The sequence below is a fragment of the Lasioglossum baleicum genome, chromosome 18, assembly GCF_051020765.1.
Source record: "Lasioglossum baleicum chromosome 18, iyLasBale1, whole genome shotgun sequence".
Taxonomy (NCBI): domain Eukaryota; kingdom Metazoa; phylum Arthropoda; class Insecta; order Hymenoptera; family Halictidae; genus Lasioglossum; species Lasioglossum baleicum.
The window spans coordinates 6,947,209-6,973,541 of NC_134946.1; the positions used below are offsets into that span (position 1 = coordinate 6,947,209).

Below are 26,333 nucleotides of genomic sequence, written 5' to 3' on the forward strand. Positions count from 1 at the left end.
GACAGGTTTGATAGCTACGGGATTCCTCAGACGTGTCACTCCGTAGACAGACATGGTCCCATAACAATACAATGATGCTTCCTTGCCTCGCTCATCCTCTGAACCACCTCATTTCCAATTCAACATTGCCACGAATTTCGCGAAAGATTGCAACAAAAGGGACACAATGTACTCTTCAATAATCAAAATTGTAATCTTTATACGAGGTGTTTCGTTTAACACAGGCCACATAAATATTAGGTTGTCCCAAAAGTTTCTTCCGCATTGTGTTCCTTTAATGTAGCTAAATAAATACAAACAATACGATAATCTTTATGTTAATATTTTAGTACTTCTTAATATGAATTTGCATTATGTGCATGCATCGAAAAACAACTTTTGGGACAACCTAATATTTATTTAGCAATATTAAAGAAAGGCATTGCGGAAGGAACTTTTGGGACAACCTAATATATCCTCTATCTCTGAAAATACAAAATATCTTTCCAACGTAGTCTAAATGGTTTCATAAGACGAATCAGATGGAAGAATGGTTTTTTATAAATTGTAATTCTTTAATCGTTTTGTCAGGGTCACTCGTGTTCTTTACGCTTATTGTTATCCAACAATATGGAATCTGCACGTAGGGAAAGAAACTTTTAGGACAACCTAATCAGTGTCGTGAGATCGAGGAAATCGAGGGGAATACAGTTTACCCCTTTTCTGATGACCAGATTAATACGTGATCAGTCCACGGTCTTAGTGGGGGATGTTGGAGTATGCTTATGGTGCTGGAATGGGATAGTGGAAGGAGAAAAGGAGGAGAGGAAAAATCGACCAGTTTTGATCGCTTCTGACGACGCTGAACCTAATACATAGAATTAGTTAATTTAAATCAGAGTTAATTTGCATTATTCGGCAGCATGTAGCTGTCGCAGCTTTATGAAAGTAGCTGTAGCTACATGCGCGGCTTTATGCTTCCGAATAACGCAAATTACGCCTCGTAAACGTAAAAATAGCACTTTGGAGGGCGATCGCGACCTAGACTGATCTTTTATCTAGCGCTTTCGACTACTGAAAACCTCCATTTGTGCAGTGTCGAGAAATGAGAAGGCGCATCCCGCGCCCTAGCAATCCTGGAAACGAGTCTACCCCCTTAACACTAAACCTACCAACACCGGTAAAAATCACCGGTTCTAGGTTCTTTATTTTACAATTAGAAAAGTAATAAAACTGATTTCATAAGAAACGATTGTATAGATATCTTTGGTAGTGCAGGTATTACAATCGGAGCCGCGCAAAGTCTAAATAAAATCAATCTTGTCATTTTTATAAGGGAACATGTACCAGTTACTTTTGAGGTTCAGTGTTAAAGAAAAATGTAAAAAACCGATTTGTTCGAAATGAAGAACCCGAATATCGAATGAAGAAGAAAGATACGTGAGATAAGGTGACTTTGAAGTCACACAGTGGGCCGTTCTACATAGAGTGTAGAGGATCAGCGATAAAGCAACGGCCGAAAGCGGTTGTCGCAGAAATCGGGGGACAATGGGAGAAAATGTTGGCGAGTGTAATAAGTGGCTGTCGGGATGAAGCATCGCGGATCTAGAAAACTAAACAACGGGGGTCGTTTGCGACTCGCCGAGACATTCTTCGAGCATGGTAAACTGGTCGCCGCGCGGCGCGGCGCGGCGTGCAGGTACGATGCGCTGCGTTGCGCTGCGCTGGTCGAATATTCTGTGCCGTTCGTAGAAACGGTGTAAATGCGGCGCGGGTTTTTCTGCACGTAGACTCAATCATGAGCGTGTCCCGTCGAAACAGGACGAGCGTAAAGCCTCGCTATTAGAAACGCACGCTCGGAACAGGACAAATCGCCGCGGAACAAACGTCTCGTCCTACATTTCGCGACTTACAGCCGACAGATGCGCTGACAAGCAAGAATCACCTTAAAGGTTCGCGCTCGACAGATTGCACCGACGACTGATTGATGCTGGCCGAACAACAATCGCGCCGGATCCAAGGTACCTGCCATCTTCCCTATTCATCTTCTTCTTGCGACCAAACGCATTAGCGACAATACCAGCCTCGCATTAAGCGCCACCGGCTACTACCACACTTACGCGGTCACCTCTCGTCGAGACATCTTTCCTCATCCTTTCGATAAACCTCCCACATTTTATTGCACGTTATTATTTGATGACTCGTGCCCGATTCGCGTGATCGAGCACGACGGACAATTTGCTCGTAAAACCTGGAGAAGATCGATAGAAAAAAACGTTTTCGGTGTTTCTGGAGTCTAATTGTGTGTCAGGTCAGTCCGACTTCGTCGAGTTCAAGTCACATGTATGATTCACCACACATTGTACTTTCAATTAAGGGGTTACATACTCTAATATCTCAAGTACGAATGATGTATTTACACTCCCGCTCAGAAGTCTTAGGTCAGTGATAATTAGACTGCGGATCTTTATGCAAAATCAAAATTGTCTGCACCATTTGCAAGAGACTGGAGCCAGATAGGCGATCCTTGTCTTAACACGTTAAAATATAAGTATAATAATATAATAAAAAATAAATTGAAGCAGCTACCACTATGATTTGTAGCTTTCAGTTTTGATTTCATTAATTACGATCATGATTCATGATTAAGTTACTTTGATGTAACATAACATAGTCATCGATGTTGCTTCATTTTGATACCATAGTCGTTGCAATAGGACCTAATTCTTTTCACATAACGATTTTCTACAAGCCCTAAAAATGGCAAAACGATTGGAAATCTCTGAATTGTACAAAAAGTGAACAATGTACCAATAGAATGCTCTGATATCGAGGATCCCGAATTCTATGAGCATGAAGAAAGTGAATCAGAAGAAAATGAAATTGAACTTTCCAGTGATAACAGTGATAATGAGATTATGGACAAAGAAAATGTTCAGCAGTCCTCGGAAAGTGTGAATCAGACAATATTTTGAACTTATGTAAAGGAAGACGTGCTTGTGTGCTTTCAAGTTTTGAAGATGAAATGAAAGTGCCACAGATCATCAAAATGAAATTTCCGCAGATGGAAGTTGGGAAAAAATAAAAGAAGGATCTACTGCTGGAAGATTACCCATATTCCTTTCGTAAGATAGTAATGAATCAATCAATATAAAGATATTCTATTATTACATATTTTTCAAAGACCAGTCATTTTTACTGGTTTTAGTAGGAATAGCTTCGTCGTAACTGTTGGTAGTTCTAGTGTTAAATATGTACAACACGTTTCACCAGCTTATGCCCATATAAAGTGGGCGTGCGAAAGCCGCGAGAAACCTGCTTGGTCCGACGTTAGTGTTCCTTTGTGGGTCCACGTAATTTTTTTTTTCTGAAATCTCGACTAGTGTAGCCGATTCAGATCGAATACCGCGCGACATTGATCAACCGGCTGCTGGTTTGATACCTGACTGCGTCGTTTAACGTTTAACCAAACGTCACTCGATCGCTTACCTACTTTCCACCCCGTGGCATCGCGCGTGTTTTCGTACGTGACTGCCGGTAAAGCTCGTTTCCGTCACGAAAGTTGTGAATCAAAATATTGAATGATGCCCGGTTCAATCTCTCGCTCGTAACGGACTATAAAAAAATATTGCGTCCCATATCCCCATCATTTCTCTTCACGCGGCGATACTGTTTACACTAACCAGACAAATTCACGTTAAACCAATAAGTAGGCCTTCTATGCAGATTTCAATTTGTCTGCAGAAATTTAGACAAATTCCAGTGAAAATGATATATCACACCACGGCAAGAATATTGACACAACCAAAAAATTCAGTATTCTCACAATAACGATTTGAAGAAAATTATAAAATTTCCATCGAAACGGTACAGGCTAGGCTGCGGATCTTTATGCAAAATAAAAATTGTCTGCGTCGATTGCGAGAAATAGAAAGTAAATTTCTCTATCTTATTTCTTCCCTTAACCCTTTGCACTCCTTTGTATTTGGCACTTCCTTTGTTTATTTAATTTCTTATTTTTTAGTTAAAAATATAATATAAGTTCCACGGGTATAAATTACAACAAAGTTTGAGAGCTATATTTCATATAATTAGTAAACTAAATTGTTTAAAATAAGCAGCAGTCAAACTCTCCTTTGAAGTAAATTTCAAATGAAACACTTAAAGGGAATTGTTGGCAATAAAATTGGAAAATAATTCAGAGTGCGAGGGGTTAACTCCCTGCCTTACAATTACCATACAATATCGTGTCTGACTCGTTATGATTATTCTGAACAGATTCTGATATCATTTCGTAAACCAATGCTTCTAATTGATTATGAAAAACCAGGTCGTTTGGTACAATTATAGAAAAGTTATTCTATTTTAAAGGGCGTACGAATACTTTTTACACACAATGTAGTTTCGACATATCTGTACATTGCTGTTAAAGGTCAATGATCCTATCTAAAATTGCAACGAAGTAATAGTATTCAATGATACCCGGTAAAACGGACACAGCATTAATTATATTGTAATTTCGGTACTATCGAGCCTGGAATTATCTTCAGCGTTCAAAGCAATGCAGAAGCCTGATGATCGTACAAAGAGGTAAATTCGTTTCACACATCCTAGATAGTCCGTACTGCCGCGCATTATGCATTTCACAGTGCATAAGTCCAACAGCTGCTTGGATTCTCTGACAAACGGAACGGAGTGTAACGTCTCGTCGCATTTCTTGGTTCTTGGTGAAAATTGCTCGGACGGCGAGTACGCGTATAGAAACAAATGTTAGTCGTGAACACGTTAAGAATTGAAATTTTCTTACGAGACCGTCATGCTTCGCGAAAAATTCCCCGGATAATTTAGATTAAAGCGGATCCTTTATTTCATCCAAAGATTATTCTCGATTAACCGCAATGCACTCTATTAAAATATCTGAACAAAGATGCAGAACATCGTTCTCGATAATATAACTAGACAGTGGATTTTATGCATTTATGACAGAAATCAGTAGGTGTAATTTAAAACAGTAAAAACATTAGACGAATTTAAAAATACTGAATATTGAAGATGTTAAGAGAGAAAATAAATGTCTATGTCACCCTAGTTCGTTGCAATTCAGGTACAAAACACTTTTATTTTGCATAAATATCCGCTGTCTACTTATAACTACCCTTGGTGTAGGGTTACTGGCTTGAAAATTGCCACAGAGGGTTCTCTTTCGGAGCTCTATCGAACGATATAACGTAAAACAAAGGAAGATCAACTTGGTTTAGAGGCGTATTTGACTCCCTTATCCGGCTGTATCTCCCTACCTATTTCATTCATAGAAGCGATCGGTGTTATTAATCTTCTCTCTGTGTATGGGGTGCAAAAGCACTCCAGGCAGAGTTGGGTAAAAATTTTATTTAAATAAAAATTTCCAATAAAATGGGTTTCTTCCCAAGCGGGTTTTAAACCCACAAGATAAAATTTTTGCCCAAGTCTGACAGGCTTCTGCATTGCCCAGGCTGATAAAGACGGAAATAAAAAGTTGACGAATTGAACATTTCTAAACGTTTTCTAGGAATGCAAGTAATGCATACTTATCTATTAAAAATCAATGAAATTCCCAATTACTTATGCAGACAAATTTTTGTTTACATTTTGCTCCAGAAATGTACAGGGTCCAATTACATTCGTGTACACGGTTGACATTGGAATAGCAGTACACAGAGAGAAGGTTAATAAGAATGGTTAGTTACTTGATAATGAATAGTTTTGTGCAAAACAAAAATGTAAATTACAACAAATTGGAGTTCTTAATATGTTTCATAGGTTGAAAATAATATAATATAATAGTATTTTTAAATTCGTCTAATATTTTTACTGTTTCAAATTACACCTACTTATTTTTGTCATAAATGCATAGAATCAATCGGAATTTTACGACAATCATGGAATGTTGCCGGCGACACGAGTGACCCCGGCGGTATTGAACGCGTTGAACACAATCGAATAGGATCAACGATCGAATTTTCGGGCATGAGTGACAGACCTGTACGCATCTCTTTACACAGGGATCCGCTGGACAGCGAGCGGTAGCGGGTTATTTGTTATTTGCCGTGCCACTTGGATATTTGCTTAAAACCTTGAGCGTCGTAGAAGAGCCCTCAAAGTATCCTTGGACTTTCCATAATATTTACACGCAACATCGAGTTACCATTGAGGAGAGAAAAGAAAAGCCCGTGGGTACAAAGATCGCGATAGAGGAGGATAAAGGAACAGAAAAGACATCGAGATCGTGAGAGAGGCCGATCCACGGCGCGCCACAGAACCGTGGAGTGGAGATAGAGGCTGAGCGTGCTGGATCGCGATCGCGTACACTCGTAAGACGAAATTAATAAGAGAAACGAGGTATGTAATATGGAAATGAGCAACCGGGGGAAAGACGAAGACCGACCAGAGGCATTAGGATGCACTTGTGGCGATACTTGAAGGACCTGGCGAGAACCCTCCGCGGTAACCCGTGCCAGCGTACATTAATCTGATGACTATCTGAATGAATCATAATTAATATCGCGGCCCATTAGCCGGGAGAGTTTGCCGCCGAGAGACCATTGGTAATGCGCATGGTTTCCCCGCGCTGCGCCGCACCGCACAGTACTAACGCCGCATGTCTTTGATTACTTCTGTTTTGTCGATAGCCTCTCCGCGCCGCGCCTTCATTACTGTATTTGGTTGAACACCGTTCTAAAAATGTCTATTTTATCGGAAATATTTCTGGCATGTTCAACGAGCACGCAGTGTTCGATATAATTAGCCGTCCACTTCCTCGTTCCGACATCCGGACGTTACCCACATACAGTACAAATTTACTCTTTTCTATATTGTACATACAATATATTGTATGCAACTTGCACACCTATATGTATAACTTCCAAAGTACGCGTTGCACGAAAAAGTTTCGTATACAGATGTTGCGTGGTCTGAAGGGGTACATTATGCAGTGTTAAGAGTAAATATGCTCACAGCGCACAGTTTCGATCAAAAGAAAAGACAAAGCAAGCTGGAATTCACACTATTTACAAAGTACCCTTTTATTTAAAGAAACTGGTTTCCACCAGTTAAAGACAAATTACCACTTTCAAAAAGTTCCAACATAGTTTTTACTGAATACCGTGTAAAGGTTGCAGTGGCACGTATGTTGGACAGACTTCAAGACATTTCGACACAAGAATTAAAGAACATAAAAAGAATATTTTTTTGCCTCCAACACAACACACCGCTTTGACGAAGCATTCATTTGAGTTTGACCACGCATTTGATTTTGAAAATGCAAAAATACAATTACAACACAGAATACTTCTGGAAACAATTCACATGATTAAACAACGAAGCGTAAATCTTAGGTACGAAACCCCAAAGATTCATGAATATTACGCAACATTACTAAATACAGTAATGTATTTATGATGAAGTTTCCACATATATACAAAGTATTGTTTCCCTTCCACCTATAAACACCTGGTGTTTATAACATTTTTGGTCTAAACCATTGAATGTCAATGTTCTTACCGTATCTGTACATGGTATTCAATTGGATGTGTTCTGTCGGGTATGGCACTTCGTCAATTCGAATTTACCGCCAAGAATCGATTCAATAACTTGTCGATCACTGTGTCTGATCGGCTGAATGTCAAATGCGTCGTTCCAATATTTGTGCGGTTGCTCTTCATAACGGTCGTTATAGATCAATTCAATTTAGACCATCGTGGAATTCTGTTCTATTAGTTCAAGCTTCTAAAATTCTTTATACATAGCAGGTAGGTGTCTTAAGGGTTCATTTTATAAACAGTGTTCTTTTCCGTGTTAAATACCAATGATATTAATTCAGTATATATTTTCAGACGCATTTCTCTCGAAAATGATCCAAATCCGGATCGAAACGTAGAGGTTGACTTTTGCGAATTTGCTTTGTCTTTTTACTTTTGATCGAAACTGTGCGCTGTGAGCATATTCGCTCTTATCAAATATTTACGATCGTGAAACAACAAATTAATTATTATGCAGTGTATTTATCTTTTTACAGGTGGAATCGTTCCGGAGATTTGAAGTTCGACTTCGTTTTTCTAAATGGAATACTGTATTTTTTATACCAACATATGGAAGAACGTCGAATTCTGAGTAAAAACAGTATCGACCTTTACTAGCCCCAAACCTAATAATTAACGAGTAAAAAATTTTCAGGAAATAAAGTGAAATTACTTTAGATAGAATGAGATACGGCGACGATTCCTCTTTTCCCTCTAACACTAGCTTCGCGGAGTAAGACGCTTTTTTTTTTTAAACAGACCTTGTTCAACGACATGTAACTCCGTCAGTTTTGAACATTTTCAGTTGAAAAAATTGTGAACATTCGTAGAATATAAATAAATACGTATGCAAAATGCCAATTTTAAGAAACTTATATATCTTTTTGTAAAAAGATTTCCTAAAAACACCAGAAAAATTAAAGTCTAGACTAGAATCTGTGCACTCCCTTAACCGTTTTTGGTAAATGAGCAGGTTAATTCACTCGGTAGCGCTAGCGTGAGATATTGATTCCATCTGTATTGATCTTTGCGGAGACACAAGTGGTCAGTCTTTTACATTGTCCGCTTCGAGAAGCTGGGAACAGGCCGTTATGCTTACCTACGGGAACGGCGTATTACCAGAAGACAAATTGATGTCGCCGTTCTTGGTGCGTCTGGGACACAAAGACGAAAGTAGCAGCGAACAAAGAAAAGTCCGTGGAGGGTCGTAAAGATTGCTCGCTTAATTACGACTTAAACGGCGGGAGGTCTTTTCCCTGTCAAAACTATGACCACTGGAGGCTTTTAAGCTTTTAGGATCTACGATTGTGGAATATTTCAACCGAAGAGCCACAAGGTACCTGTCGAATCCTTTGCAGCTCGTACCTGCACGCCTCCACCTTGCAGAGGCGGAGGGTTTCTTCTGCGGTTAAGGCAATCCTTTCCAGAATTGCAAGGGTGTGGGATGCGCGTTCTCATTTCTCGATAATACAAAGATGGGATTTTTCAATAGTCAAAAGCGCTAGATAGAAGATCAATCTAAGCCACGATCGCCCTCGAAAGTCCTATTTTTACGTTTATGGGTTACCACTATCGGCGTAGAGGTGGAGAAACTCGCAGGAGAAACGAAGACAGAGAACACGAAACAGCTTGATTTTCCTATGAGCCTACTACAGATGCATTAAGCGAAGAAGCAATATTTTTTGATGCTCTTTGTGTTGAAATATTGGAACTTTATAAACAATAATAGTGTACGTTTTTATAGAAGAAATTTTTTTCTGTGTACACTTTCTCCAAAAAAGGGCTTTGTACGCTGCCCCGCAATAATACAGAGAATATTTCAATACAAAGAGCATTTCGAAAAAGTGTACACAGAAAAATATTTCGTCTATAAAAACGTACACTATTATTGTTTATAAAGTTTCAAAAGACAAATTGCAAGAAAGGGCTATAAGTTAATCTTAAAATCCCGGAAACCTCTGTATAACTCGAAGGTTTTGATAACTTTTTAAAATTCGATTAATCGAGGCTCGACTATACATACGTACAGTGTGTTCGCTGGTTGTTCAACGAGGAAACCGATTTATCGCGCAAGGAAAGAAGAGGATCGATCGGTAGATCGCGAGCACAACAGATTATCCTGGGATCAAAGGTGACGCGACTTGCTCAAGGTTCATCTAGTAGCATCACTCGTAATAAAAATCCAACGATACGTAAGAGCATATCGTAGCAAACTGCTGCGGGCATAATAGGCTGTATTACGTGCGTCGTCTATATCTTAGCATACGGTAATGCATAGCAATTACAGGTGACCGAGGTCAGTGTTAATATGACAGTCGCGTGAGAGAAGAGTTCCAAAAATGATACGGTTCGCGAACGGCGACACCGTGTTTTCTTACATAATTCCTCTGCACAATAAGCGCCGTACATCCTTCTCGTAGAACAGCACATGTATATGTATTAATTTAATGTGTTCATTACGTGTATTGAGAGAGCCGCGGACGTCCAAGCACTAGGTATTACATGTTCGTAACCTTCGTAATCACTGCTTTACACACTTCCACGCCGGAGACAAGGTCGCTAGCAGGGCCGACTTATGCAACGACTTAGGCATTTTTGGGCACAGTGTCTCTACGAACAATTTTCGACCTAGTTTGAAATTGCCAACCGGCTGATATGAAAAATGTCGTAATTTCAAACGAACAAATACCGTTCGAACGATTCAACATCAACGAAGCAGCGAAATTCGACGAGAGGAAAATGTAGCAAGACCAATCACAAGGAGACAAGGTGGCTAGCAACGACTTAGGCATTTTTGGGATCAGTGTCTATAAGGTCTACGAACAATTTTGGACCTAGTTTGAAATCGCCAACCGGCTGATATGGAAAATGTCGTAATTTCAAACGAACAAATACCGTTTGCACGATTCAACATCAACGAAGCAGCGAAATTCGACGAGAGGGAAATGTAGCAAGACCAATCACAAGGAGACAAGGTGGTTAGCAACGACTTAGGAATTTTTGGGATCAGTGTCTATAAGGTCTATGAACAATTTTGGACCTAGTTTGAAATCGCCAACCGGCTGATATGGAAAATGTCGTAATTTCAAACGAACAAATACCGTTCGAACGATTCAACATCAACGAAGCAGCGAAATTCGACGAGAGGAAAATGTAGCAAGACTAATCACAAGGAGACAAGGTGGTTAGCAACGACTTAGGAATTTTTGGGATCAGTGTCTATAAGGTCTACGAACAATTTTGGACCTAGTTTCAAATCGCCAACCGGCTGATATGGAAAATGTTGTAATTTCAAACGAACAAATACCGTTCGAACGATTCAACATCAACGAAGCAACGAAATTCGACGAGAGGAAAATGTAGCAAGACTAATCACAAGGAGACAAGGTGGTTAGCAACGACTTAGGAATTTTTGGGATCAGTGTCTATAAGGTCTACGAACAATTTTGGACCTAGTTTCAAATCGCCAACCGGCTGATATGGAAGATGTCGTAATTTCAAACTAACAAATATCGTTCGAACGATTCAACATCAACGAAGCAGCGAAATTCGACGAGAGGAAAATGTAGCAAGACCAATCACAAGGAGACAAGGTGGCTAGCAACGACTTAGGCATTTTTGGGCACAGTGTCTATAAGGTCTACGAACAATTTTGGACCTAGTTTGAAATCGCCAACCGGCTGATATGAAAAATGTCGTAATTTCAAACGAACAAATACCGTTTGCACGATTCAACATCAACGAAGCAGCGAAATTCGACGAGAGGAAAATGTAGCAAGACCAATCACAAGGAGACAAGGTGGCTAGCAACGACTTAGGCATTTTTGGGCACAGTGTCTATAAGGTCTACGAACAATTTTGGACCTAGTTTCAAATCGCCAACCGGCTGATATGAAAAATGTCGTAATTTCAAACGAACAAATACCGTTCGAACGATTCAACATCAACGAAGCAGCGAAATTCGACGAGAGGAAAATGTAGCAAGACCAATCACAAGGAGACAAGGTGGCTAGCAACGACTTAGGCATTTTTGGGCACAGTGTCTATAAGGTCTACGAACAATTTTGGACCTAGTTTCAAATCGCCAACCGGCTGATATGGAAGATGTCGTAATTTCAAACGAACAAATACCGTTCGAACGATTCAACATCAACGAAGCAGAATATTTATTAGAGAAATTTGAGGATTCTGTTGTTTCATGTTTAACCTACCTAATTTTATATTAAAATTATTAGAATATTTATTAGAGAAATTTGAGTGCTCTCTGTTGTTTCATGTTTAACCTAGCAGAGTTTTCAAGACCTTACTGCACAATTTAATTCTAAGATTTTGGCTTAAAAGCTACCGTTTCATTTCACTTCGACGACGGTACCCGAGTCTATTCTGACCCAGAGTATTAAAATCGTAATTAGTAGTCAATTTTTAAAATTATAGGGAATGGCAACATTCTAGGTCGGAAGAAATGTTCAATTTTCGAGTTAAAATAGCTTCGAGTGCAAAGGATTAAAAAAAGGAAAGGTTGTTTACGAATTTTGATAAATAAGTCCAGCTAGCGCGGACGAGGGTAGTTGAGGACAGTGTGTCATCAGAAAAATGTCTAAAATTTGTGGAGACTACGATGTGTCTTTGGTCACGACGCCGACTACATTCGTATAACTATCATGAACGCGGATTTTGCTAGGATGTATATTCAACATATTGTTGTCGGGGCGCTGTTGCACGCATATAGCCTCAATTATACATATTGCCAATTATAGCCGCAATTATAATGCTTTATTTCAGCCTTGTGGCCTAGAAATAGGACTTGGTTTTACATATCATTTACATGTTCTTACATACATGCATTACACTAAGATAGAATTGACAACAATATCATAATGAAAGCAAATAAATGCAATACCATAAAATATTTTGGAGTAAAACAAATAAAAATAAAATAGAAACAAAAATCACCTACAATTAAAAATATTGTAGTTTTTCCTCTACCAGAAAGTTAAGAAGTATGTATATGGAACAAGGATTTTACTAGAATATCCATTGAACAGTATTGAATATATTAAAAAGAGGGTCAAGAACTTATTAACATATTACTAGACTGCGGATTTCATGCATTTATGACAAAAATGGGTAAGAACAATTTAAAACAGTGAACATATTAAACGATAACACGATTTTAAAGACATCAGCGTATGAGTTTCAGCTTAATCAGGTGATTAAAAGAAGAAAGAAATTTTCATTTCCCTCCTGTGTCTTGCAGTCAATGGGAACATTTTTTATTACGCACAAAAATCAGCAGTATAATTATTGCTCACTTGTGGTGTTTAGTATTTAACAATCCTTCGCGGACGAAGATTTTTTAAAGAGTTAAAAATATTTTTCTCAGAGATTTAGACCATATTATATTAAACTCTTATAGAGGATCTTCGTAGTCTGTAATCTGAATAATTAAATTATTTATTTGTAACTTCGGAGACTAAATGCATAAGCTGTAATTCAGTTCATCTCCAAAGGGTTACAAAGTTAGAGATTCACAGCCAAGGACTTTTTAATAAATCTTTCAATACATACCGATATCAATTTTAATTGCGAATTTACTAGCCACTTTTAATGGCACAATGTTAAAAAGAAATTTTCAAACAAGTCAGTCTCGCGATGAAGATTTCGTGGTGAAGAAATACAATTATATGTTTTTCTTATCAATATTTAACCACTAGATTAAATGTAGCTGTACGATAAATATGAATTTTCTCTTCTGTATAGAGCATTATTGACAACAAAGTGGTTCTAATTAATGAAATTTCTCTAAAGTAAACTGTTCTTTGCAACATCCTATACACGACTTTACAGCAATACAAACATTCGAGACGACCTGGAAAGTTGAACTTCAGATAGATGTAAGAAGCAGAAGCGGCATTTTGCATTAGAGAGATTATTTCTAATTGCAACAACAACTACGTTAATCATTTCTACCAACATCGAAACAAGTTTGCTTCTACCGGTTGCATGGAAGTTCAAGGCTCGGCAGGTGGCAAATTCCTCGAATTTTTCGTCCCGGTAACACAGTGATCCCCAAACAGAGTTGGGCATTAACCGATTAAAATTTTAATCAAGATTGATTGATTAATGTGTACAATTAAAAAAGGTGATCATGGAAAAATCGACGATTGTTTATTGCTATTAACGATTGAAGTAATTCGTCAATCGTTGATTAAATTTTTGCCCAACTCTGTCCCCAAACGTCTTCCACATTGTCTGCACAGCTACTATTCACCGATTATGATGCACATCGACACAATCGAGAATTGTTTCGATCGCGTAGATGTAATAGAAGCAGTGCGAATTAACTATCGCAATGGTGCTACCGGTTCCGCGCGGTTATCTTCCACAGAATCCACTTATATGTATAATATTTTTTTCAGCTTTCAAATTGCAGCGAGCTGACGGGTGACAATTGATGAGCGTGCAACAAACTCTAGCACCGTTGTCCGAGAATGCGCTTGTTCCATCCCAGTCTGCGAAACATTTGTGTCTCGAAGATATCATCGTGACTATAATCTTCCGCTTCCTTTCATGGCTTGCAGTTAACTGTTTTCAGACGAACCTTTTCTTTTATTTTTATCGGACCGCACAATAATTCAATTTTCATTTCGTAATTACGGAAATTACGAAACCGATTCCATTAGAAATTGTTGCACGACTTCGTTTATTCGTGCAAACGTTGTTATGAAAATTGCGAAGTATCTAAATGATAGATTCAGGGTATTAATAGGCAATAAACTTTCGTAATATTTGAATATACCATACATTGTTTAAATACGATTATTAATAGACTGCGAATCTACATGCAAAATAAAAAATGTGTGCGTTGATTGCAAAAAACAGGAGTGAAATAAAAAATTTCATTCTTCTTTTAATTATCTGATTAAGCTGAAACCAATACGCTGATGTCTTTAAATCTTTTTAATACGTCCACTGCATTAAATTGTGCTTACCGATTTTCGTAATAAATGCATAAAATCCGAAGTCTAATTATTAACAGTTACTTTTTTCTCAAAAGATTCGAGCGTATCATATTCAATCGAAACACATAATTAATTATGCAGATAGAAAAGCATCATTCTCCTGTGGTTTCTTTAAATAAAACTTGCCTTGATGTAACTATAATTGTACACGCACACACACAATTATAATTGTTAATTCCTATTGTATAGTTATAATTACTTCAAGGCAAGTTTTGTTAAAAGAAATGACAGGAGAATTATGCTTTTATATTTGTACTAGGTTGTAAAGTAAGAAATGCAGAATTTTTTTCCCTTTGTTTTAATTGCAATTTTACACCAATAAATATTTACGTTAATTTAATGAGTTATATGCTTTAGGTTGTAAAGTAAGAAATGCAGAATTTTTTTTCCTTTGTTTTAATTGCAATTTTACACCAATAAATATTTACGTTAATTTAATGAGTTATATGCTTTAGGTTGTAAAGTAAGAAATGCAGAATTTTTTTCCTTCGTTTTAATTGCAATTTTACACCAATAAATATTTACGTTAATTTAATGAGTCACATGCCATTTTAAAGCTTGATTTACGCTCTATTTAATTATGCTTTTGATATTTAATTTCATTGAAGTTTTCATTAAATTATTTGGCTTTTATTTCAGGATGTTAAAACGCGATTTTTGCATTATTTTTTTCTATGAGTTCAAACTATTACCTTCGCCCCATATCTCGTTGATATTCCGAGCCGCTTGAGCGGCACTTCGGCCTAGTTTGAACTCGTAGAAAAACATAATGCGGAAAACGCGTTTTGTCATCATGAAATAAAAGCCAAATAATTTAGTAAAAATTTGAATAATGAACAAGCTTTAAAATGACATATAACTCATTGAATTAAGGTAAACATTTATCGGTATAAAATTGCAATTAAAACAAAGGAACAAAAATCCTGCATTTCTTTCTTTACAACCTAATATAATTAATAATGTGTTTCGATTGAACATGATACACTCGAATCTTCTGAGAAAAAAGTTATTGTTAATAATCGTATTTAAACAATGTACGGCACATTCAAATATTACGAAAGTTTATTGCCTATTAATACTCTAATTCTTATTGCAGCCATCTTTATCTAGCGTCGGGTGAAATGGAATTTGCAATGAATTCATGGATCTGAATACGTTTTACAATGATCGTGGACAGAGAAAAATTAACACTATCGGTAAAAGAGCTCGTTCTAAGAAATGTTTAAAATACACGAGTAATTACGTATAATCGTTGAAGACAACATAAACGCTGTATAATAAGAATCAGTGGCAATCAAAGTGTAATACGTAGAAACAGCAGGAACTTGAAAATAATATTAAAATACTGTTATATTATTTTCAACCTATTAAACATGTTAAAAAAGAGAATAAATGTCTATTTCACTCAGAAAATTTTTATTTCGCATGAAGATCTGCTGCCTAGTATTTAATAACGTATTAATGTAATATTTCATTGGATTGGCAAACAAGTAATTCCGGTATTTTAAGGTGAAATAAAACCCAACGTTTTCTTTCAGCAAGTGAACTTTGATCAATAAAATATTTTCCATTTTGTTCCACTTAAGCTTTCGAAAAAAGGAAAAAAAGAAATCTACCTTAGAACAAAAACTACAATACATAAATATACTGGGACACTCTATCTGTCATAATTTCAAACGAACGAATAACGATTCATCATTCAACGAAGCAGCGAAATTCGACGAGAGGAAAGAAAATCTTGCAAGACCAATCACGCGAAACTCGATCGAAAATGTCTCGCAGAAAACTCACAACAATCCGAACCGATTCGATTGGAAACGTCGCAGAGAAGTCTACACGATATCGAATACGCAACGTCTACGAAAAGGGGGGTGGGGGGGGGGGGGGGGGAAACGCTCATTACAATCGTCGAACGTGTAATTTACGCGTCGAAGATCGTTATACCACTTTTCAATCTTTGAATGTTTAATTCCTCGCGAATCGACATTTCCCTGCTCCGTAACGTTGCATCATTATACATAATTATTCGCCTTGGCGTACGATAACGCGCTACGATAGACGGTGTACAGCGTGTACCTGAAAAAGACCTTCGTCCACAACCAGATTCCAACATTCTGAATTGGCTTGGCACTGTTGCTCGATGTTCTGCGTGTGGCATTTAACGACAAACTGCTGCGCGTCATTCATGTGTGTCTCTCTCGTGGCCGACGACAAAAAAAAACCGTTCACTGGTGTTGCAGCAAAAACGAACTGGACGCCATCGAACAATCGTCCAGGAACTGGTCGAGCACGAGAACCACGAAAATTGAGACGCGATCACACGTAAAGGCCCGACACGTGAAATGTCTGTTTCAGGGCAAGGCAAGGCGTACGTTCCTTAGCTTGCTCTAGGGAAACATATGTACATATAATAAAACTCAGCGAAGCGGCCAGCTAGAAGATAGCCATCTCAGGTGGATGATCTTTCTCTTCAGAGTTCCCTCATCACGAACAGCCACTCGTATCATCAAACTGATAGCGGGTTCAGCACCCTGCGACCGGTGTTCACATGCGACAAGCTCCCCACGTGCGCACACGGATTCTTGACACACTTTCCTCCCGAGACTCTACAAAACAATTTTATCAAACTCTCGACACTATGCGGAGAGAAACCGACGTTCGCCGACGCACAACGGCGGAGCCAGGTTGTTGGATGTTTAGCGACAAAGTGATATCGTTCGTAGCACACTGCACTGTCTTTGAACTATGCCGGAACCAGGCCTGTTCGAGGCGAGATTTTTCGGAGACTGGGGGAAGTTTGACGTAATACTGCACTGTCGACTGCAATTACGATGCACGATAAGGTTGTTTGCAGCGAGATTTTTTGGGATAGCGGCTAATAGAATTGTGTACAGCGAAGTTGACGTTTATCTCGAACCGCGTGTCGTCCACGAGTGTCAGTGGTCACCGCGTTGCCACGAATACAACGCGATCGTGATCGTGATCGTGCCCGGTATGGATCATGGAAGGGGTCCGCGGGTTCCCCCATTGGCGGAACATTTCAGGTGTATTTCTCCACGTGCATGCAAGCCCTCTGCACGTACGCGTTACGTCACGTCTGACTGGTCGTCGAGGACTATCTCGGTAGGTCATTGTCACGATCGTCTTCTCGTCTAACGACATGACTTCTCGCGGCGTGCTACGCTCCGCGCCGGCGGGAAATGCGCGACGATTCTTTCTCGCGGCTAGGCGAGAGCTAAGTTTCCAGAGGAGGCCGCGAAATCTACTGTCAGGCACAGTGAAACGTTTATTTTACCGCGACGACGGGGACGATGGTGTCTTGGTCGTGGTATTACCTTGCCTTGCTTCCGAGCCGGCATCTGCAAACGCAATTTCCCGGACTTGCCATCCGGAGGACAGACGTCGATCGCATTAAGCGATGCTATCTTGGACACTGCCCGTGGACTATGTGTGTCAGTGGGTTCAAAGAAATGTGACAGAAGCCCGGAATTCATGCACTCGACATTTTCGAGACTGCTGGTCTTTAACACCACCGCGCCGCTCCGTCGCGGATTCGCGTTTTGTCATCTTAAACTTCGTGGTTTAACACTGAACCTAGCGAGACTGAAAAGTAACTGGTACACATTTTCCTTTATAAAAATGACAAGATCGATATGATTTAGACATTTTCTGCAACTCCTATTGTAATATGTGCTGCACTAAAGATATCTATGTATACAATCATTTCTTATGACATTATTCTTATTATATCAATAATCGTAAAATAAAAAATCTGGAACCGGTCATTTTGACCGGTGATGGTAGGTTCAGTGTTGATGGGTTAGCTTTAGAGGCGTCTTCCTTTTATTGGGAAAACGAATTTGAAATTTTACTCGCGTTTTATTATACACTAGAAGCGTAACGGAACAATTGATATTACCAACGAATCCACTAAAACCGAAGTTAAAGGAAGAACAATATTTAATTACATAAATATCAAAAGTTGTAAATAGAAGCTGGCAAGTTGTTATGAATTTATTACAAAATCCTGGAGATTATGGCAAAAAGAAGAGTTTAACACTAAACCCACCACTGCCGGTCAAATGACCGGTTTTATATTTTCCATTTCACAATTATTGATATTATGAAGTTGCTTACATGGAAATTGATTCGATCAATATTTCTTTATCCAAGCACATATTGTGATGAAAGTTGCACAAAATCCAAATAAATAGGGTCTTGTCATTTTTACAAGGTAAAACATTTTAATCGCTTTTAGTGCTCGGTAGGTTTAATGTTAACAAAAAACAAAGTTTAACAAAGTTTTCCCACCCATTCTGACAGTTCCTTAGGTTTTTAATTGGATTCATTGGAAATATCAATTGTTCCGTTACGCTTCAAGTGTTTAATAAAACGCGACTGTTCGGCGTTAAATGTTTGCCTGCTAAATGCCTGCCTGTTAAATGTTAGATATAATACGTTAAAATAAAGGTACAGTCATTCCTGCTAATTATTTCTGTAAATTGCATGCAAACGCATATCTAGTAGCTGTGAACGGTATGGTAGTATAGCACCGCGTAAGCTGACAATATATGTATTATTAATGCAATGCAAAAATATGTAAAAGATAAATAAATAAAGATGTAAAGCGTCTCCGATTACTGGTAACATTGAGTTAAAAATTATGTACAAAATAGAATTAAAGTCACGGAGCTAAAACAGTAAAAAACAGATACACCATGTTTCGCTACAGCGCCGCTATTGTGTATAGTCTTTATCACTCGTAAAAGTTGGTGCGCTGCAAAATTTTATGCTCTTTAATAACTCTGTATTGTTTCGAGCACTACACTATCCTAAAATTGCACAAAACTCAACGTGTTTCACGTGTTTAACTTCCTTGATTAGTAAGCTAAGTACCAATGATATCTACTATATCATCCTAAGTTCCTAATAAATTATCCTATCCTAAGATTCCTAATAAAATTTTGCTACAATCAACAGAGTTCCCCAGAAAGCCTATTTCCAATTTTTCAAAACAGACATGAAAACTCCTTGTTGAGTATTGTTTCAAGCACTACACTATCCTAAAATTGCACAAAAGTCAACGTGTTTCACGTGTTTCACTTCCTTCATTAATAAGCTAGGTACCAATGATATCTATTTACTATATCATCCTAAGTTCCTAATAAATTATCCTATCCTAAGATTCCTAATAAAATTTTGCTACAATCAACAGAGTTCCCCAGAAAGCCTATTTCCAATTTTTCAAAACACACTTGGAAACTCCTTGTTGAGTATTGTTTCAAGCAGTACACTATCCTAAAATTGCACAAAAGTCAACGTGTTTCACGTGTTTCATGTGTTTAACTTCCTTCATTAATAAGCTAAGTACCAATGATATCTACTATACCATCCTAAGTTCCTAATAAATTATCCTATCCTAAGATTCCTAATAAAATTTCGCTACAATCAACAGTTCCCCAGAAAGCCTATTTCCAATTTTTCAAAACACACTTGGAAACTCCTTGTTGAATATTGTTTCAAGCAGTACACTATCCTAAAATTGCACAAAAGTCAACGTGTTTCACGTGTTTCATGTGTTTAACTTCCTTCATTAATAAGCTAAGTACCAATGATATCTACTATACCATCCTAAGTTCCTAATAAATTATCCTATCCTAAGATTCCTAATAAAATTTCGCTACAATCAACAGTTCCCCAGAAAGCCTATTTCCAATTTTTCAAAACACACTTGGAAACTCCTTGTTGAATATTGTTTTAAGCAGTACACTATCCTAAAATTGCACAAAAGTCAACGTGTTTCACGTGTTTCATGTGTTTAACTTCCTTCATTAATAAGCTAAGTACCAATGATATCTACTATACCATCCTAAGTTCCTAATAAATTATCCTATCCTAAGATTCCTAATAAAATTTCGCTACAATCAACAGTTCCCCAGAAAGCCTATTTCCAATTTTTCAAAACACACTTGGAAACTCCTTGTTGAATATTGTTTCAAGCAGTACACTATCCTAAAATTGCACAAAAGTCAACGTGCTTCACGTGTTTAACTATCTTCATTAATGAAATAAGTACCAACGATTTATTATTAGTTGGTAACGAAACCTAATCAAATTTGGCTACAATCAATAGTTCCTAAGAAAGCCTAAAGTATGTCCCACGAAAGAGTAACCCCGCGGAAAGACCAGTTTTCGTTCGTCTTCGCGCATCTTCGCCTTAATTGGCTCAAGGAAGTGGGGAGTGGGTAGTGGAGTGAGAGACGATAGGCTCGCTGCGTCCCCACCATCTTCTAAGCTGCGCGAAATGGAGTTACTCTCTCGTGGGATATACTTTATTTCGAATTTTAATTAAGCCTATTTCCATTAATGAGCTAAGTACCAATGATCTATTATTAGTTGCTAACGATACGGCCAAAAGCGCCACGGAACGTAATTTGCAGGAAGATATCGTAGACGCGCATGATCCACAAAAGATTCGTCTTTCCTTTGTTCTTTCTCCGCATTCACTACCTCTATGTAGAATGTAAATCGTACATTGAAAGTGTGTACGGTTAGTTGTTCACGTTTTATAATTTTCCGGCGTCTGTGAACTAAGATATTCTTATTCAAATGCGTTTTTTCTTTCTTTTTTTTTTTTTGTTTTGTTGCATCACCTTGCATGCTTCTATGTCGATCGTTTAAATAGTCCGACTGTCGGGGAAATCAAGGCGAGCGGATTTAATAAATTCATAAACCAGGCGTTATGAATACCGGCACTGATTAGCCTAGCGTATCTTCTCTCATTAACCGGCACGTTTAATATTCAATTAAGAGGTTATGACGGTAGAGATGGTTTCCGCGCCACGTGGAATAATAAGCATTCCAGAAATTCTGCCGGGGGTGATCATCCAGAGACAATCAGACGAGTGTATAGTGGTATATGTATGTATTCGTACCTGGAAGGAACGATGGTGCGGATGATGAGGATGATGGAATTGTGGTGTGTGAATCATGTCGCCAGTCTCAGGATCCTCGCACCTGGATGACTTCGCGACCTCGACGTTGCTCGAGGTAGTAATAGCCGTTTCACCCTTCGCGCTCTCGGTCTCTTCAGCGGTGTCCTCCTCTTTCTTCTTCTTCACTTCCGGCTTCGTTTCCTACGCAAGCGTCATTTTTATTGAAATCATCGACCACACCGTTGCATCCTTCTAACCGATAATTATACACCAAAAGCTTCATCAGTTTCTCGCTTCATTTAAAAAAAAAATTGTTTGAAAAACAAGTAGTCACCGCCACCATAGCGTGATTCTACACCTACGATTTAGTGGAAATTGACATAAAAAACTCCCCGCGAAATTGACCTTGACCTTGAAAATCAGGGTTGAAAAAAGAACAAAATTTTTATTTGTTCAATCTTTCTTCAGAAGAACCTTTCTTCAGGTTTCTTTCATAAAGTTGGTCCTGACCAGTAAGCGATTAAACAAAAGAACATGGTTTTTTTACCTTGATCTTCAAGGTCAAGGTCAAAATCAAGGTGGCGTGACATATAATTTTTATACACCCTGTATAGTGACTCCCATTGCGACTCTATATGTATATTCTTTAAACATATTCTTATTTAGAGATCAGTTTATCAAAGGATGAAGAAAATGGTATGTATGGGTTCACAAGCATGGATCCAAACTGCAATCGATGCAGAAGCTTCAAGACAAGATCATGAGTAGACTGCGGGATCTTTATGCATTTATAGGAAAATTGAGTAGATGAATTTCAAAATTGTTGGAAAATTTTTAAAATTGAATATGCCAATACAGTTTAAGAGCATAACTGATCCCACATACTTTAAATCAGACTAACTTTTTCATGAATGGACCAAACCTCTTCAATTTCTCTCTGTAAGTTTAGAATAATTAGTTTAGTGAATGACATCCAAAAAATACGTTGAAAAAATGCATTTGGTCGGAATTGTGAAAAACAAGTAGCAGTTATAAACGATCAAAAGTGGTAAAAATTGCAATTTTTCATGATTTTCGGCCTTTTTACCATTTTTGATCGTTTGTAACTTGTAAACCAATTAACCGATTTCAATGGAATTTTCGGAACGTATATAATTTATACGAGTTGACCGAACGCGTCTTTTACATTTTCGTTATTGGCCCAGCTAAAAAAGTTGTAAAAATTGATTTTTACTATTGCTTTTCACTAATTCCGACCAAATGTATTTTTTCAACATATTTATTAGACGTCATTCAGTAAACTAATTCTTCCAGCCTTACAGAGAAATCGTTTGGTCCATTCATAAAAAAGTTATTCCGATTTAAAGTGTGATCAGTAGACTGCGGACCAAAATAAAAATTGTATTCTTCTTTTAAATATCCTATTCAGTTGAAACGTATACATTGATGTCCATAAATATTTTTAACACGTCCACTGCTTCAAATTATACGCGCCCATTTTTGTCATAAATGCATAAAATCCTTATGTTAATTATGAGCTAAATTATGCTCCTAACTGTATATGTAATTTCTCCTCTATTAAAATCATTAAGGGAAGAAAGAACATTCAATTTGGTCTCTATTTCTTACAATCATCCAGACAATTTTTATTTTGCATAAAGATCCGCAGTCTAATCATGAGCTTGCCAAAAATCTAAACGCACATAGTGTCATTAATGAGCAAGTACATCGCGTAGCACTGCTGAAATTTCGTAATCATTTGTAGTATCTAACACTCGAAACTGTAGCGCTAGCCTTTTTACGCCCCAATATTCTGCATCATATAAAAAAACAAATGACTGCAGCTTTAGATATCGTTGATGATAATGATGTAAAAAGATTTGAAGTCAATTCAAATAACGTCAACGAGCACGTTGATAGCAACATTGCAGCCTTTAGTTCTAAAAAAAACATAAAATTTTTTTAAAAGTTTTTCAATTTCGCAAAGCGATCCCGGTTATAACGTAGGCTTAAATATAGTACGTAATTCTGCTGTAGTTAATGATTCAGCAGAACGAGGAGTCAAACTTGTGCAAGAATTTAACGATATAATACTATCCCCAAATGAGGAAGAATAACAATTTATAATGCAAACTGTATCAGACTACAGAAAGCGGAGAATCTATTGCAATTGCAATATAGACTAATTAATCTATACGGTTTTTATTTCGCATAAAGATCCGCAGTCTAATTATCATAAATACTATAAGTACATATTTAAACAAAGCTGATACGGAATCTAAATAAATGCGATTTTGTCGTAATTATAAGGCAAACTATGTCAATTGCATTAAGTGCTCGGTAGTTCTAGTGTTAAAAAAAGGTAATCATTGAAAAATGGATGATTGATTCAATCGATTGCTGAAGTAAACCGTCAATCGTTGATTAAAGAAAGAAATCGTCGAAAAATCGGAGACTGATTTAATTAATTGTTGAAGTTAATCGACACACGGTCTATCCATATATTGTAATAAGAAGGTAGAGAGAGAGAGAGAGACAGAGAGCGGAGATAGAGAATTGACAGAAATGTATCTCAACAAAAACTCAGTTTACATTGTTTTCAGTACGCACACAGTTTTGATTCCGTATATCATTTCGAAATTTCAGCAGTAATCAATTATTACATTAAAGAATGTAATCGTCAACCGCAATTAACGACTAAAGTAGGAGTTTAATTGTTAATTGCGATTAACAATTCGAGTAGAAATTTATTCGTCAATCGTTGATGAAATTTTTGCCCAACTCTGCTCTGCTGTACATTATAGACACGAGAAGTGTAACGAACCTCTGTTTGAGCTTCATCGAGGTCAACAAGCTGGAGCGCTTCTTCGAGATTGAATCCGTCGGCAAATTCGAGGGTATCGTTGTTGAGGAGACCGTCGACGCCGGTGCTTCCTAAGAGGCCACCTCCGAGTAGGTCCGAAGGAAAATCATTCTCGAGCTCTAAGGTGCCGGTTAATCCCAAAGAATCATCGGTTAATCCAGCTAAAGGGTGATTGTCTAAATCCAGGGACGCGTCTCTGAGCAGTGGATCGTCCTCGTCTGTCGCGTTGCTTCCTCTTCCAGCTTGGCTGCCGGTATTCAGGATATATTCACCTGTAACACACCGAACAGCACACAATCAGCACAGCTGAATGGATTTTCAAAAATGAATATTGGAAAATTCGATCGGCTACTCTTTCCATTTTCGAAACCTGTGACCGGCTTTCGTTGTATAACTAGCGGAGGGGGCGCGCACAGATAAATTATTGCTTGATAAGACGTAAAGTGAGCGTAAACAGGTTCGCGTGCACAACTACGATTCACGAAGATCATTTAAATCCATTTAATTGTTTCTGAGACAGTATGACACGCGATGGACTACGTTCTCCGATTGTCGTCTATTAAACTCCGCAATTTCAAACGCACACTGTCATTAAGAATTATTTCAATACGAATATTCCGGTCTTTGTAGAAAAACGGAACATCATAGTATTACCGGTACGCGAAATTCACACAGCAGCGAAACTCTTCGACGAGCTTTTTCGATGACAACTATTTCCGCTGGCTTCTAACTCTGGTTACAATGTTTCTGCACTCGAAATTCTACGATTTCTACAAATCGCATCCCGGCAAGAACAATGACACAACCCGTAAAATAAGGATTTTGAAAGTGGAACAGTGATAGACGCGTTTAGTTGGCCTCTGCGTGGTAGAGAAACGTCATATTTCTAATTCCTAAATTGAACCGCAAGAGGGAAATTACGTGAGGCTTTCTTTTTCAGCTAGTTCATATCTGTAGTGGTATCCGTAGTGTAATTTTATAGAGCCTAGTCGAATTTACTTCGAAAAATATTTTTCTGAAAGATTAAAGATGTCTGTACTATGTCGATGGAAATTTTATAATTTTCTTAAAATCGTTATTGTGAGAATACTGCATGTTTTAGTTGTGTCACTATTCTTGCCGGGGTGCGAAATGTGTAATAGCAATTTCAAAAGCAAAAGCATTATTACATTTTCGTGATTTACTATGTATTAGTACCATTCGAAGTTTGTAGCACGCACTATGTATCATGTAAATTGATCTCGTATCAGTAGATGACCATTTCTCAGGAAAATGTGAAAAATGAGGTTTCTCGACGACATAATCTTTCGAATAATGCGCGATAGATAAACGTAGTTTCCGATGTTAATGAGCCTAACTCACCTACTTTGTTTATAAATTAGATTTTATATGGAATTAACATCTTTGCATTTTTATTTGCCCTTTTACTTGTGATTTCTACTATCCGTTCAAAGTAATAAACGATATCAAAGTAAACACTTTTAGTGTTTCTGGCTTTGTAGGTGGTCAACTACTAACTAACGTATGGTCAATTGGTAGTTTTCTCGTTTTCAAGGATGATCAACTTCAGACACAATTACTGAATTTTCGAAAATGTCTATAAAATTTGAATAATACAACTACTTCAAAAAAGTTAGCTCTTCGTTACCACCAAACAAGGTGTTTACAGCATCAATAAATAAATAATTCATAACGTAAGAAGTTCAAACATCATTTTCACGCATAGAGTCTCTTTATTTAATAAAGGATAAAAGGAATTTACTATTATTAGACAGCGCAACTGTAAAAGAAAATGTACGGGGCAAGGGGTTAAGAAAGAAAATAAATTTCTATTTCACTCCAGTTTGTCGGAATTCAGGTAGAAAATTCACAGGCAGCGGGAAATTCTTCGACAGGCTTCTTTGATCACAACTGGTTTCTAACTCTGGCAAGAATGTTCCTGCACGCTCCCTAAATTCTGCGATTTCTACGATTTTAA

General features: G+C 37.8%; 1 protein-coding gene across 11 annotated transcripts in view; it reads right to left on the bottom strand.

Moving 5' to 3' along the window:
* Cnc (NFE2 like bZIP transcription factor cap-n-collar) overlaps positions 1-26,333 on the bottom strand; it is a 184,870-nt gene that overhangs the window by 43,780 nt on the left and 114,757 nt on the right. For all 11 annotated transcript variants that reach the window (XM_076442745.1, XM_076442748.1, XM_076442740.1 and 8 more), the window contains 2 exons: positions 24,317-24,627; positions 21,493-21,693 (listed from right to left, as the gene is read on the bottom strand). In XM_076442745.1, the coding sequence (XP_076298860.1) occupies positions 21,493-21,693; positions 24,317-24,627 (512 nt within the window). The remainder of the gene's footprint in view (positions 1-21,492; positions 21,694-24,316; positions 24,628-26,333) is intronic.